This window comes from Sclerotinia sclerotiorum, genomic scaffold (assembly GCF_000146945.2).
Source record: "Sclerotinia sclerotiorum 1980 UF-70 scaffold_2 genomic scaffold, whole genome shotgun sequence".
Taxonomy (NCBI): domain Eukaryota; kingdom Fungi; phylum Ascomycota; class Leotiomycetes; order Helotiales; family Sclerotiniaceae; genus Sclerotinia; species Sclerotinia sclerotiorum.
The window spans coordinates 1,322,043-1,335,868 of NW_001820834.1; the positions used below are offsets into that span (position 1 = coordinate 1,322,043).

Consider the following 13,826-nt stretch of genomic DNA (forward strand, 5'->3'; position numbering starts at 1 on the left):
CCGCCCACGCTATTCCCTCTTATCTATCGGTATATTCCCAACCATCTATAACCAGTACTCCGTATCATAACCTAATATTCGCTTAACCTTAATTTCTTGCCAATTTCTCTTCTTCTCGAATGAGCATTAGCTCTCGTTTTTGAATCGTCTAGGCCTTCGCCTCTACCTTTCGAAGCTTGCAGAAGCATACCAGCGTCGAAGAATCCATCTGTAATTTAATGTGTTAGTTTGAGTCCTTTGTGAAAGGGTAGGGGGGCAGTTGCAGAAGGAACAGAAAATACGTACATCCACCCAATCCCTCATCATCACTCTCATCCGCCGGTGTCATCGTTCCGGGCGTTCTCCTTTCCACCTCCGCCGCTCTAATGACTCTTCCTCTGCTTTTCAGCCTATGACCGGCAGTCGGTCTATGAGCATTTGCCTCTCTGGCCCGACTCGACTTCGGACTCAAGCCTCTCTTCTGGGTAGCCTTCAACACCCTCCTCATCTCTAAGAGATAACTTTCCAGGGCATCTACAAATCTTTTCGTTTGGCGATGTTTACTACTGGCACAAATGCTAATCCCATCATCTTTAATGATATATCCGATTCCGAATCCATCACCAGAAGTAGGACCGAAACCAAATTGGCGAAGGGAAGGAGGCCGCAGTTGGATGTTGAGAGGATAGTTGTATTGAGGCATCCCAACCACCGTCTGCGAAAATGAGAGGCATGGAATGCTGTTGCGATCCGGGGCAGGAATTACCTCGAGGGCGAGTTGAGCGAATTGAGCGACGCTCGACGTCATCACCATTGCTGAGAATTGAATTTCGGCCTAGACTACCGACAACAGACGGATCTCGAGATGAACTTGTATCAGCAGGACTTGAATATCCGTTACTGCTCAGTCCGGTACTACTAGCAGCCTCAGCATCATCTTCAACTGCTTTTTGCCATAAGCTGAACAAAGCATATAAGTGGCGATCGCATCCTTGCGCTTTTGCGCAGTCCTTCGTATTAGCTGTGTGTTTCTGACATGCTTTCTTCAGCGCCTCAACCTTTTGTTCCGCAGGATTTTCGGCCCAAAACGTTTGTACGAAATCAAGTGATTCAGGAGTCACAGATCGTATAGCTTCAGTCCTCCCATGAAGAAATACTTTCGTCATCGCTGGCTCATATGTACACTCTAATCTACCATATAATCCATAATATGCCGCCTGAAACGCCATCTGCACGAAGGCATCTGGAGAAAATCCCATCGAGGTTATGAAGTTCTTTCCATAGGCTGCGAAATCGAGGGTTTCAAATTCGTTTTGTTGAATGAGATCGGCGAGACGAGTTTCGGCAAAACGAACAGCAATGCTGAGTTCAGGTATCATGTCCCATTCTAGCTTATGTGGAGTAGTGCTCACATCCCCGAAACTAGCGGGGTCGCGTTTGGCGGGATCCGGGCTGGTAGATGCCCAAAGACTGGGTGCCTGTCCGTTAATTGTGCGGGCGAAGCGGAGGATTGTATCTGTGTACAGATCGCTAGCAAATCGAAGAACAGTATGTCCATCTACTCCAGTATGTTCGAAATTGATACCCGCGCTTCCATTCTTACAGACGATAATTTGTAGCTTATCGTACCAACGATTGGTGCATGTTCCGATCTGAACACCCTTTTCAACTTGACTGGTTCCGCAGAGCATGTTCTGACATAAATCTGCTTGGGAGCTGGGTTCTGTGTAGTCAAGACAGAGGATGAATAATGCAGAATCGACTATTCCAAGGCAATCTGCATTGTTTGATCCTTCTTCTCTAGTCATGATATCTCTTAGACCTGACCAGGTCTTGCGATTCTCGGTACTGAGTACTCCGAGGGCACCTTTAGCGGCGTCTTGTATTGGGGTTTGTTGTGCATCATCAACAATTGATTGTAAGTTAATCGAGATATCTTTTTCAGTCATGATCAAATCCGAATTATCGTCGAGAACATCGAACCAGTAGAACTGTCCATGGCAAAGCACGACGAGATGTTTCGATTCGGGATCTTGTCCGATGTGACATCCATTCTCGGTAGGTACCCTTGCAGTGCCGAATAATCGAGAGTATTGATACATGCAAAGAGGTGTACCCCTTACTGTATCGGGAGGTAACTCTTCCCTTCTGACTGCACGCACGAAAGATAATGCGGATACTACCAGTGAGGCTGCGCGAGTGACTTGGTTGTTTCTTGCAGGTGTTGGATCATCTTCGAGTAGGAAGAAGGGATTGAGGTTTAGGACGACTGGGTTGTCGTAATTGAGATAAGAATCATACCCTAGGTTAAATGTTAGTACGAACAATATAAAATGATCTTCGGGAGATAACTTACAAAACTGTTCAATATAACTAGTCTTTCCACTTGCATACTTCTTCAATCTCTCGTGCAGTTCAGGTCCATCGTTCTTCGAGAACTCTTCCACTGCTTGTTTGGTTTCTGCATGTTCTCTTGGTGATTGTAAAGGTTTTAATGCTGCTAGGTATTTCGTCAAGGTACTATCTAGCTCTGGTATTGGTAGCTTTGGTAACTTGTCCTGTGCTGCGAAAGTGATGCCTTGTTCGTGTTTCGGCGGATTACTGGAGACAGGTGACCTCTGATCCTTCGAGTAACCATCGTTAACTTTCTTTGCTTCCTCCATTGATCGGTCGTCGTCTGCTACAAGGGATAGAGCTGGTGTAATCAGGGTATCATTTAAGGATCTGGGCATCCTAAATGTGCGGATAACTGTTGTTGTGGTAGCCATTTTGGTCAGCTTGAAACCTTATGGTTATGCGTATAATTGGGAGATAAAAGTGCAGATATTCAAGCCTCGCAAAGGTGTTCGGTAGAAATAATGACAATCGTGAAGATAATAAGATGGTATTAGACTAGATACAACAATGTCTTCTCGGGGGAAAATAGTCTGTCTTATGAGGAAAATACTTTGCTCACGGTAAACAGCAACCGACAGCCTTGGTTATATCTCGAGGCAGCACAGATTCATGAAGCGATAATCGGAATCCCCATGTCCCCGCAATTGGCCCTTCAGCATCGGCTCAAGCAGTGTACCATTGGATAACTGGATCCGGCCATATGGGCCATGCACGATAGAGGTCTCCACTCCCGTACACTAGTTAGGGTGATATTCCGAGTTTATATGATATCCGCAACGCCGAAGCTCTGATACCTGAGCAATCAAAGTCAAATGACACTGAAACAAACGAAGACAGCACAGTAACAGTAAAGCTTTTGCATACCTTTAAACCTTGATTTACTTTTTTTTAATGAGGATATCTATTTCTAGAAACTTCTCCAGGGATAGGAAGGCTTCGGTGGATAAGGAATATGTACTCGTTAGAAGACACAGGAGTTGTAAGGGCATAAATCTGGGTGAAAACCACTTCGTTTTCCAGCCACGGAAGCAGACCTGATCAATCTCGTCGTCCAGGTCTTCACATGTGAAAGAGACGCGAGTATGAACCTTACTCTGTACAATATTCCATCGAAAAGGTTGGGTGTGATCAGTCTCCTGAAACGATGGAATTCCGAGATGCAAGCAGCCCAAAGCGTTCTGTTCCTTCGGTCAAGCGGATGTGAAAGATTATGTGTGGTTCGTTGGTTTAAAGATGCCCAGGGTATGTTGCATCAAGGCAATGCAGGTTTCCCCGTTCTTGCGGATCGATGGAGATGCTCGGATAGGATAGACGTTGGGATTTGGAAAGCGGATCTCCAAAGGGCTGAAGCCTTATTTGTAGGAAAGGATGTACTCCGTAGATATCGAGAGTATTTCTGATAAGAGATCGAGTGATTTCTCTATAGTAGTTCTTCTTGGAAAGGATGTATATGAAAACCGATTTGCATTATCCACAAGGCATCATATGAGACGGAACTTCTTTTATTCACTACTCGATGTTTATTTTGGAGGATGATCTCACCCAGATGACCAACTAACACTTTCCATTCGTCCGATGTAAGATATGATTATCTACACGTGACTGTATTGGGCTTTCCTTGGTGATTTCTTGGCCAAACCAATTCGAATTTATTCCAGAAAATGACCGGATAAGGAAATACAAAACAGCTTAGTGCTAGTAGGATCAACGCCTATGTTGATGACTATTCATAGCAATACTGTTCATGATTACAACTGTTCTTGACTGATGTCATATTGTTGAAGCAAACAAAGAACCTCGAGCACATGGAGGGGAATGCGGGAGTGTACGTTTCCTCGGTTGTCTACTAGGTAGGTGCCTTTTCCCTCCTATCTCTGAATTATATAAGCACCGGTAATCTCTGCAAAGGTCCAAATCACATCTCTCTCTCTGCATACAAGTTCCAAGCCACAAGTTCCAAGTTCAGACTTGAATTCAAGTATCCGACCCCGCCTTCTAAACCACAAAGTCTTATCTTGAAAGTCATTTAGGATATATGCCGAGGCTATGATTTTGTGATTAGCTATTGTTAGTATATGTGCATCCAACATATTTCTTCCTATTATTAGAAGGAAGTCAATCGAAACATTCAAAGCAATTGAGATTACCTTGCCACGTAATGTAATATGAAAGCTATACCATGGACTTTCCCAAATATGTCAAGCGGTAATCAAATTAACTGGAAGGGCTTTGATTACAAGAGTCATGTTAGCCAAGATTTTCCATAGTTGAAATTTGAAAAGAGCACGAGTTTTATGAAGAGAAAACAGTATAATTCTAACTAATCATCCAATGTGAACCATAAAACATTATCATCCAGTCGAAAGTAACCTAGCTACCACCATTTCAATAGACATCAAGGATCGTATTATATATGTCCAACAAGCCGTACTCAAAATTATCCTATAATCACACTTCCCCTTTTTCTATCAGTCCATTAAAGTCCAACCTTCCCCATCTGTGCTAGAGCATCAATTAAACTCTACAACAATAACCCCATTCCGATCGCCGCAACCAAAACACTTCCTCCAACCCATTTATCCATCTTACCCGCCATACCTGTAAATGCCGGTGGAGAAGCCGTTGTCGTAGTACTTCCCGTAAAGGTTCCATTGCTCCCTCCGCCCGTCTTCGTGGCGCCATGCGATCCTACCGGTGGCGTAGTAGTGGTTGTGGAAACCGGAGAACTAAGAGTATCACTTGTTGTAGGACTTGCAAGTATGGTTGGGATGGCTGAGCCAGTGGCAAACGCGACGGATGAGGGTGCGACGGACTGAAGGACGCCGGTTAAAGAGTAGATAGCCGCGCAAGCGGTAAGATCCATACCATTTGGGCAGCACCAAACAGTGATATCAGTAGCTTGCGTGCAGTAGTAGCCTTCGGAGCAAGAGTCTTTATTGAATATTAGTTTTTGCTTAGTCCTGACGAGGTAGGAAGGTATATTTGACTATCATGGGGAAACATACCACCAGTTCCAGTTGGGCAACAAGTCTCCTTTGCAGTAGGATTAAAACAATGAAGATCTCCGTCAGTCGAAGCACAGGTCTCATAACCCGTTCCGCATGCCTTTGCGCAAGTGCCGGTACCACTGCAGAAAGTTTGAGAAGGTTGATAGCCGGCTTGACGCTTAGTAAGACCATATGCTGGATTGAGCGACTTTGCTGCTAATTTGTAGGGCAAAACCTCTGGAGCTGTGCAAATGCAGACGCTGCCAGAATTGAAGCTGCAATAAGAGTATTGAAACGCATTTTGAGGTATGAAAATTCTGGTGATTCAAACTAATGTGATAAGGAAATATGCCTTGATGATAGATCACGATAGAATGAAATATCTGGAAGTGATGTTGAAAGATATCAAGGCATGACTACTTCTATCTACTTATACAACATGCCTCCCTGTCTTAAGCCTCTAGTATCATAGCTCTTATGCCTGCCGTCAATTCCTTTTGATACGGCGGTGTTGAAAGTGGAGGCGGAGCATCAACGTCGACTCATAATTTGGAAAACACAGCTGAAATAATACAGCAAATCTTTTGTCCTTGGCAAGGTTTTCCTTTGAATAAGTTGAGCCTTTGCTAATATAGGGCCCGCTGGGCGCGAATCATGACCCGCTTGTAAAATGAAAGGGGCAGAAACTCAACGCCATCGGTGCACACTGGGCGGCAACTCTTCAATCACTTGGATGAAACTTTCGTTAATGTGCGGAGATTTTCATTGAGAACAGCCAATGACACTACATCATGAGCGATATTAGTCTTTCAATATCTAAAATGAGATTCCACAACGACATACTTTGAAATACTTTTCAGTATTCCAACTCATATTCAACAATCAACAATCAACAATCTTCAAAATCTAAATTGAAATTCGACGATCTAACGTCCTCTCAGCCTTCAATGGTGTTTTGATATGCGGTTATTCCATGGGAAAGATAGGAAGGAATCTCGCCGAATTCATTGAAAAAGCGCATTGATTTCCGTTTCCGTCTTTCGAGAAAGATGGCAGGCTGGAAGCTCTAGACCCATCAACTCCAAAATAGTAACAGAATATCACTCGATTATTTCTGCCTTCTGATTTGATTAATGCCAAGGCTGACTGGAAGCCTTCCTGCAAGCCTTCGGATTTGAGCTGAAGTTATAGCCGTGAGTGGCTACCAATAACTCTGAGACTCCGAAGACATGTGTCACACGTGATACCCCGCACCCGAGACCATGGGAAGAATGTTGCATGAGTGAGATCCAGGCAATTCGTGTGTGGTTGTAAACCGAATACTGATGCTGACTGAGAGCTATGTTTGCGGTGCTGAATAAGAAAGTTGGAAAGAGTAAATCATCTGCTATTTTCGTAATAGGGATAAAAATAATACACGATTGGTGGGATAGGTAAGTTGTGAGCTAATGGCTGTCAAGCGATAAAGCCATGAATCTTGAATGAGAGTTCCATGTCGCAGATGTGACACAAAGCAACATTACCAAAGCAACCAAACTAATAGACAAAGCAATACAAACAGACGTGCATGAAAACAACAAACAAAAACTAACCATCAACAAAACTCTTGGTGAAATACCTCTAAATCATCAAATCAACAAAATCAAAAATAATGTCAAATACTTTTCTCATCACAGGAGCGACAGGTAAGCAGGGAGGAGCGGCGATTGATGCTCTTCTATCTGCTCCCGGCTCGCCCGATATTATTATATTTGCTTTAACTCGCAATTTAGAATCGACGGCGGCAGAGAAGTTGTCTAAGAAATCCGACAAGATCAAGCTCCTTCAAGGTGATTTAGATGACTGCCCAGCGATCTTCGAAGCGGCCCCTCAGCCAATCAAGCGTGTTTTTTGCGTTACCATGCCCAACATCGGTCTTGGTAACACGGGCGCGACCGAAGAAGGGAAAGGTAAAGCTCTTATCGACGCATCAATAAAGCATGGCGTAGAACACTTCATATTCACATCAGTGGATCGTCACGGCGATGATTCCGATAATGATCCTACCAATGTTCCTCATTTCATCAGTAAAGCCAATATTGAGAAATATTTGAAGGAGAAAAGTGCAGGGACCCAGATGTCATGGACCATCCTGCGACCTGTGGCATTTATGGAGAACTTCGCCCCTGGATTTGCTGGCAAGGTTTTCGCAACCGCTTGGTGTACTGCTCTAGCTCCGACAACCAAACTGCAGCTTGTCGCCACTGCCGATATTGGATATTTTGCGGCTCAGGCATTGCTTAAGCCAAAGGAATATAATGGGCGTGCCATCAGTCTAGCAGGCGATGAATTGACATTCGGGGAAGCGAATGAGATATTTCAGTCGAGACTTGGGAAAGATATTCCAAAAACATTTAGTTTCCTTGGGTCAACTCTTCTTTGGGCGGTAAAGGATTTTGGATCGATGTTCACTTGGTTCGAAGAGAGAGGTTATGCGGCCAACATCGATGCTCTGAAGAAGGAGCATGCGGGACTTCAAAGTTTTGGCGATTGGTTGAAGACGAGTGGGTTGTAGCAAGGGTAATGACAAATCTCCACGGGGATTATATGTGGTGTTATTTTGGAGTTTGGGTCGTGATACTTATCTCCCTGCTGTTAGTAATGTCGAATTTGTCTACCACTATCATTTAGCTTGGATTCAGGAATGGTAAAAAAAAGGGAGGCACTTACCTAAACAGAAGTCTACATAACAAACGAATACATCAATGTTGTTTTGTGTGTCTCACGCTGACAAAATGAGTCTTTCGTATGAATTCTTGCAGTGCATAATACTGTGTTGCGCAGCGTCTCAAATAATGTATTCGCAACCTCATCAGAAGTAGGAGATTTAACGTTACCTTTTTTGAGGAATTTCCTGTGCGTATATTTCCAGAAGTCTGGGCCATTTTTGAGTATCAAAGATTTTGAAAAGGGTGCATTTTCTGTATGCTGTTCATACGGTCATTGATGATAGAAGTCTGTTGTTGAACAACGACGATGCATCTTCGGTGTTTGTATTCCAGATTCGTAAAGTTGGACCATTCAATAAGTTAGCTTGAATAGCATATATGGACATCATAACGGCGCAGCCAACTATGAGCCTTCTGAATAAGATTTCGTTTTCATGATGCCGCAAGAAAGCCGAATATCTCGCGGATACTCAAAAAATGCTACATATCATCATCAGATAAACCTCTCCCTCACTTCTCCCCAGCCGCTCCCCACATCTCAAAAACGGCCATCGTGCGGTCCTCCCTTCAGCAAGCAACACCGCACCAGCATTGTACCCATCCAACAATAATAAGGTAACAGAAGCTCTAGATTCCAAGACAAGTATTGACGACAGAAAGATCCGCAGTGATATGGAAGAGCATGGAGGACTTGTTATTGAAGGAAAGATGAGGGAGGAGTATGGTAGACGTCGACAACAATAAAAGATATACCAAATTAAGTCTATCCATACCCAGACCTAGATCCGAATTTTGGAGAGTGCTATGAGGTATTAAAGTATGAGAAATGGCTCGATTTTCCATTTTCGAATTGAGATTCAGACATTGAAATATGATATATGTTGGCTCTATGCATTCGTCTGCTTCGACGCACATCACATTGTCTGTGAGATTCATCTTCATATAGGAGAACTATAAATGCAATAACATTGCATCTACACCTGATGATCATTTATAGGTAAGATGGCAATATCACATAGATATATTTGAGCATTGGTAGTTTCGGTTTTGTATATTAACTGTAATTTATTTTCATGGTATCTATGCTGCTTCCGTCTGCAAATGCCAATGTTTATGATTTTTGGAAAGCATGCTAATTCCTTCCATAAGCCAATATCCCACTCGCATGATGTTTGTGCACATGCATCATTCTAATACTCTTCGCGTAATGCAAGAAATAGACCTCCATCCCTATTTTGCGCCTGTAGCTGGTTCAAGGGAAAAGAGGTCGAAAAGTACAGTTGTAAATAGTCACGACCTTTCGCTCACTATGCCTCCGTCTTGATTCTCGTTCGTAATATGGGCTCCTGATCCTATTATAAGTTATTAGAATCATACATGGTTGAAACTCTAAAGGATTTTATGGAGAACTCACCTCCGCCTTGCGCTTGCCCAGAATCGTCGGATCAGGCGTCCCCCTGTCTTTTGTGGCTTCTGCATAACAACTACCATGGTAAATACGATCGCCCACTTTAGTGGCATCCATCCACACGAACTCTTGCGCATCATCTAGCCATTTCATCTCAAACTTCTCTTGACATATTGGGCAAACACTGCCAGCAAGAGCAGGATCATCTGGCACCGCTAGATATTGAAGTTTTGGCTTAGCATTCGCAGCGGAAGAAGAGCTGGCAACACTATGGGTATTATCCAATGTGTCGTTCACTAGATCATCTTCTGGTTCTCGCGATTTTATCCAGTCCTGTGTGGTGGATTAGAATATGAAAGAGAAATAGTAGCGTGATTACTTACCATCTCATCAACATACCAACTTCGATGCTGGCCTCTCTTCTCGGCTTCAGCCATTCGTTGGTGAACACGGAAGTGCCAATCCATGTGAGCAGTTTTCTTCTTTCGTCCCTCTGCGTCCGACTGGAAACGCCGTCCACATTGGGTACAAGGCGCACCAAGCTTTTCATAGAGACTGGAGATGAGATGAGGACGGAACCTGGGATTGTTAGCAGAGAATGAAAGTTTGACTACGTGAATGTACCTACATTTTCAACGATGCTGGCTTCAGAACGACATCATTAGGAATTTCTATAAGGGGTGTCCTCGAAACGGGAGGTGCACTTATGAAGGGCAGGGATGCGGGAAACCCGGCGGGCATAGTGCCACCTAAAACACTTGGTGGTTGGATAGGTGTGCTTGCTACTGCTGGCACTGAGGGCAGCATGCCAGCAGCTCGAAGTCTTTCCAGTAGGGAGTTGGGATCTGCTACGGGTGTCGGCACGGATACAGGAACAGGTGTAGAGGGAGCTGCTTGGAAGGGCAATTGCGAAGGCAGTGCATGTTGTGGTTGAGGAGATTGGATTGCGGTAGCGGCTTGAGCGGGTGGAGGCGTGGGTATCTGTGGCGTTGCAGACTGTCGGGCTAACAGAGCAGCCAACCCACCGGGGCCCAGCAAAGAGCTTAAAGTTGGCTGCGGTTGAGGTTGAGATGCTGGCGTAGCTACAGGTGCAGGCCTAGGGGATGGGATTTTGGGGACTGGCTGGGATTGACCAGATAGTTGCGCAACTTGATCTTTTATCATTGCTATTTGATCAGGCGGGAGCCTTTGAGTTTGTAAAATGGTTTGTAAATCAAGTAAGGCTTTGAGTCTTGTTTGTATACTACCATCATATGGGCTCTGGGTAAATTCTGCCTTTGAAGAGGTGATGAGGTAGGAGATATCTCTGTTCAATGCATCTACACTTGCCTCTGGTGACTGGTATCCCTGAGGCTGCGACTGCTGCCACGATGCCGAGCTAGCGGACTGCTGAGGATACTGTTGAACTGGAGGTGGCCGCTTGAGAGCGTTAGTATTAAGCGGAAACGTTAGGGATGCTTCACACACCTGAGGAAGTCCATGTTGCATATGGCCATTGACTTGGTTGTTATATTGGCCATTTATCGGCGAAGGGTATTGTTGAGGATATCCAGGATGCCCGGGGGATGGATAAAGAGGCTGACGTGATGCATTTGGCGGAGTCGGCGTGTTGCGATAGGGAGCCTGACCTACGGCGGATCGACCTCGATTCATGAGCTGCTGTTGGCTTCTCAATTGCTCTTGCTGGAGAGCAGAGGTCCTGGCTTTTATAAGAGCATTTTCAATGGGCCGAGTTACTTCTGGAGGAAATACTGGGCGCGTATCTATAGAGCCAGGTACTGGCTCTTTCCAAGTCTTCAGCATCTCATCCATTTTCCTCCGCACGTCGTGAGAAACCAAAGCATATGCCTCCATGAAAGTCGAATAGAGTTGCCGACCGAAGAAGAGGGTATAAGGTGTTCCAACATTTTTGACAACGGAATCGAGGACGTAGAAAGCAGGTAGTTTCTTTTGCGGAGAAGTCTGTCATTAACTCGTAAGTAATGGAAGTATAATGTAGGCACAAAGCAAAGCACAACTATCATTCCTAGGCTTTGCTAGTATTACAAAAATGAGAATATTTATCCTACCTGTTTTATATGGTTTTTCAATGCCTCTGAAATGGCCAAAGCATGTTCTGTGTTTTCTTTTGCTATAACGGTTAGATTGCTGATCTCATATCTCGAATTCATAGTCAAATCTTCAAGGGCTTTTTTGTAGTCCTCCGCTACCTCATCAGAAGGGACTCCAAATGACATGATGGGCTAGAGGGAAGCCGCAAAAGCTTGCAAGGTTGCAAAGGTGCGAGAGCTTGTAATGATGATCTTGATGATGAAAGACAGCCACAGAAAAAAAAAAGGTCTTTGTCGTGAAAAACCACCAATCTCCACAGACTCGATTAAACAAGGAGGAGATTTTAAACAACAGCTAACTAGTACCATGCAAAAGTATTCAACTCGAGAAGAACTAGAAGTGTGTATTTTGATGACTGCCAATGCTTCCGAAATCCTTCTGTAACTCTCCAATTCTCTGTATTCAATTCCTTCTTCCTATCGAGGCCCAGTCCTTACAGATTGCCTGATGCCCCACGCCTTTATCCTCCTTCCCAAACTCCAAAGTCAGATCTCATGCAAGTTTATTAACTCCGCCGTAGTTGCCTGTGCAGACTTGGTGAAATTTCGACGCGTAAGTTACTGTACTTTCGATATTCTCGAAGGATTCAGGTTGCTTTGAAGTTGAAATTCAAAGATGGTCGTTTGTAGACATGCGACGATGTTGATCAATTTCATAATGTACCTGAAAGTTTACAAGATCAAACTAATGATGGATGGCTGAGGCACTAAGAGATGCTCAATTACCTAATCACACTATTCTTACCGCTAGCGCTTAACCCTGCTCACTATCGTCATATGGTCATTTTGTACGGTACTCCGTACTTATCTCATATCTCGACGTTCTTTGTCTCCTGGTTTTAATCATCAATCAACAATCAATCTATTTTCTATCGAAACACCAAGATTTAAACATTTTCTAACAACATGAAGCTCTATCTATTCTCTACCTTCATATTTGTAACAGCTGCTTTAGGCACAGTGTTGCCTCTAAAGGCTGTCATTGTCTCATATCCTGACAATACTCCAAATGAAGAGGTACAAAAGGCTATGGATGCGATCAAGGCTGCCGGAGGCATCATTACACACGAGTACAAACTTATCAAGTAAGTATGCTTAAACCAACTATCCGTGTATATATCTAATTGCTTTGACAGAGGGTTTGCGGCCAAAGCTCCAACTCAGGTCCTTGCAACTGTCCAGTCGTTGGGAAATGATTATCATGCTATTATCGAAGAAGATCAAATCGTTAGCGCTAATAACTGAGAATTAATCTTGACGATGAGATGAAACTGAGAATTGGCGCGTTCAGAAACTTTCATTTGTCGATGGCGGATAATCTGATATTTGAAAGGGGTACCAGGCATTGACAAGGGATCAAATGTTGACTCTCGATTGCAGGATCGGTGTACATTAAGGCATTGGAAAACTGGAGTTGGTGGTCTTGGGACATTGTTTAGAATGGAATGATTAGAATAATGGTAATCGGTCTCGCCGGCTCGAGAATCAGGATTGACAGTTCGATTGGCACCACAGAACGATCTTATAGTCTTTCACCTTACATATTTCCTAGACGTATTTGCTGGCTTTCGTTTTCAAATGGGCTGGATCGAATTGCCTTTACATACTCTCTTATGACAATGAAATTCTCTCGATTCATCATACACAATTTTCCGTTTGTAGTGGAGATACTGCATATATCGAGATTTCATTTCATTCATTCGGGCGGGATTAAATTCTTCATAGATGTTTCAATTGCTTTATTGATCAAGGTAATAAATAGTCAATTTAGGTCCCATGGTTAGTCACACTTATGAGACCAGCAGACTAATATCATTGATTCCCCTTTAACATATCTTTCCTCGACCAGAGTCCATCCGGGAACTGTTAGATATCGCCGAACCTTTTGTCCTCGGGTGTATTGAGCTGCAAACGGTCTCCTATTTATAATTCATCCTTGATAATAACATGTCGCCAAAGGGATTCCTTTGAACCTTTGAAGAAGCACTTTCAATCTGTATGCCCTCCCCCACAAATTAATTGTACGCCGACCCCACAATATGAAAGAGATGTTCGACAGGGGGACTCGAGCCTGGACTTTAGCCTGGACTTTAGCTTTGACTGAGTGATGGGCTATGGCACCAGGGTTTTTTGTTTGGTACGGTGATACGGTGGTACAGTGATATGAAGAAAGTGCAATCAATGAATGAAAGGTAAGACCCAAGATACATTGAAACACAATGAAATATGATAATGA

General features: G+C 43.8%; 6 protein-coding genes across 6 annotated transcripts; 2 read left to right on the forward strand and 4 right to left on the reverse strand.

The window, feature by feature from the left end:
• Nucleotides 1-71: 71 nt before the first annotated feature.
• On the reverse strand, nucleotides 72-328 carry SS1G_01588 (hypothetical protein; the record flags this gene model as incomplete). Its single annotated transcript, XM_001597344.1, has 2 exons — nucleotides 72-208; nucleotides 286-328. The coding sequence occupies 2 exons, from the start codon at nucleotides 326-328 to the stop codon at nucleotides 72-74; spliced, it is 180 nt and encodes a 59-aa protein (XP_001597394.1).
• Nucleotides 329-599: 271 nt separating this feature from the next.
• On the reverse strand, nucleotides 600-2,747 carry SS1G_01589 (hypothetical protein; the record flags this gene model as incomplete). The annotated part of the gene is made up of 2 exons (XM_001597345.1): nucleotides 600-2,281; nucleotides 2,336-2,747. 2 exons carry the CDS (start codon nucleotides 2,745-2,747, stop codon nucleotides 600-602), a joined length of 2,094 nt encoding a protein of 697 aa, XP_001597395.1.
• Nucleotides 2,748-4,222: 1,475 nt separating this feature from the next.
• SS1G_01590 (hypothetical protein) lies at nucleotides 4,223-6,627 on the reverse strand (the record flags this gene model as incomplete). The annotated part of the gene is made up of 6 exons (XM_001597346.1): nucleotides 4,223-4,244; nucleotides 4,381-4,420; nucleotides 4,966-5,307; nucleotides 5,382-5,623; nucleotides 6,093-6,147; nucleotides 6,618-6,627. 6 exons carry the CDS (start codon nucleotides 6,625-6,627, stop codon nucleotides 4,223-4,225), a joined length of 711 nt encoding a protein of 236 aa, XP_001597396.1.
• A 387-nt stretch (nucleotides 6,628-7,014) lies between these two features.
• SS1G_01591 (hypothetical protein) lies at nucleotides 7,015-7,917 on the forward strand (the record flags this gene model as incomplete). The annotated part of the gene is made up of 1 exon (XM_001597347.1): nucleotides 7,015-7,917. One exon carries the CDS (start codon nucleotides 7,015-7,017, stop codon nucleotides 7,915-7,917), a length of 903 nt encoding a protein of 300 aa, XP_001597397.1.
• A 1,461-nt stretch (nucleotides 7,918-9,378) lies between these two features.
• On the reverse strand, nucleotides 9,379-11,716 carry SS1G_01592 (hypothetical protein; the record flags this gene model as incomplete). The annotated part of the gene is made up of 6 exons (XM_001597348.1): nucleotides 9,379-9,423; nucleotides 9,486-9,812; nucleotides 9,863-10,058; nucleotides 10,108-10,898; nucleotides 11,112-11,441; nucleotides 11,549-11,716. The coding sequence occupies 6 exons, from the start codon at nucleotides 11,714-11,716 to the stop codon at nucleotides 9,379-9,381; spliced, it is 1,857 nt and encodes a 618-aa protein (XP_001597398.1).
• A 780-nt stretch (nucleotides 11,717-12,496) lies between these two features.
• Nucleotides 12,497-12,835, forward strand: SS1G_01593 (predicted protein; the record flags this gene model as incomplete). The annotated part of the gene is made up of 2 exons (XM_001597349.1): nucleotides 12,497-12,675; nucleotides 12,727-12,835. 2 exons carry the CDS (start codon nucleotides 12,497-12,499, stop codon nucleotides 12,833-12,835), a joined length of 288 nt encoding a protein of 95 aa, XP_001597399.1.
• Nucleotides 12,836-13,826: the final 991 nt, after the last annotated feature.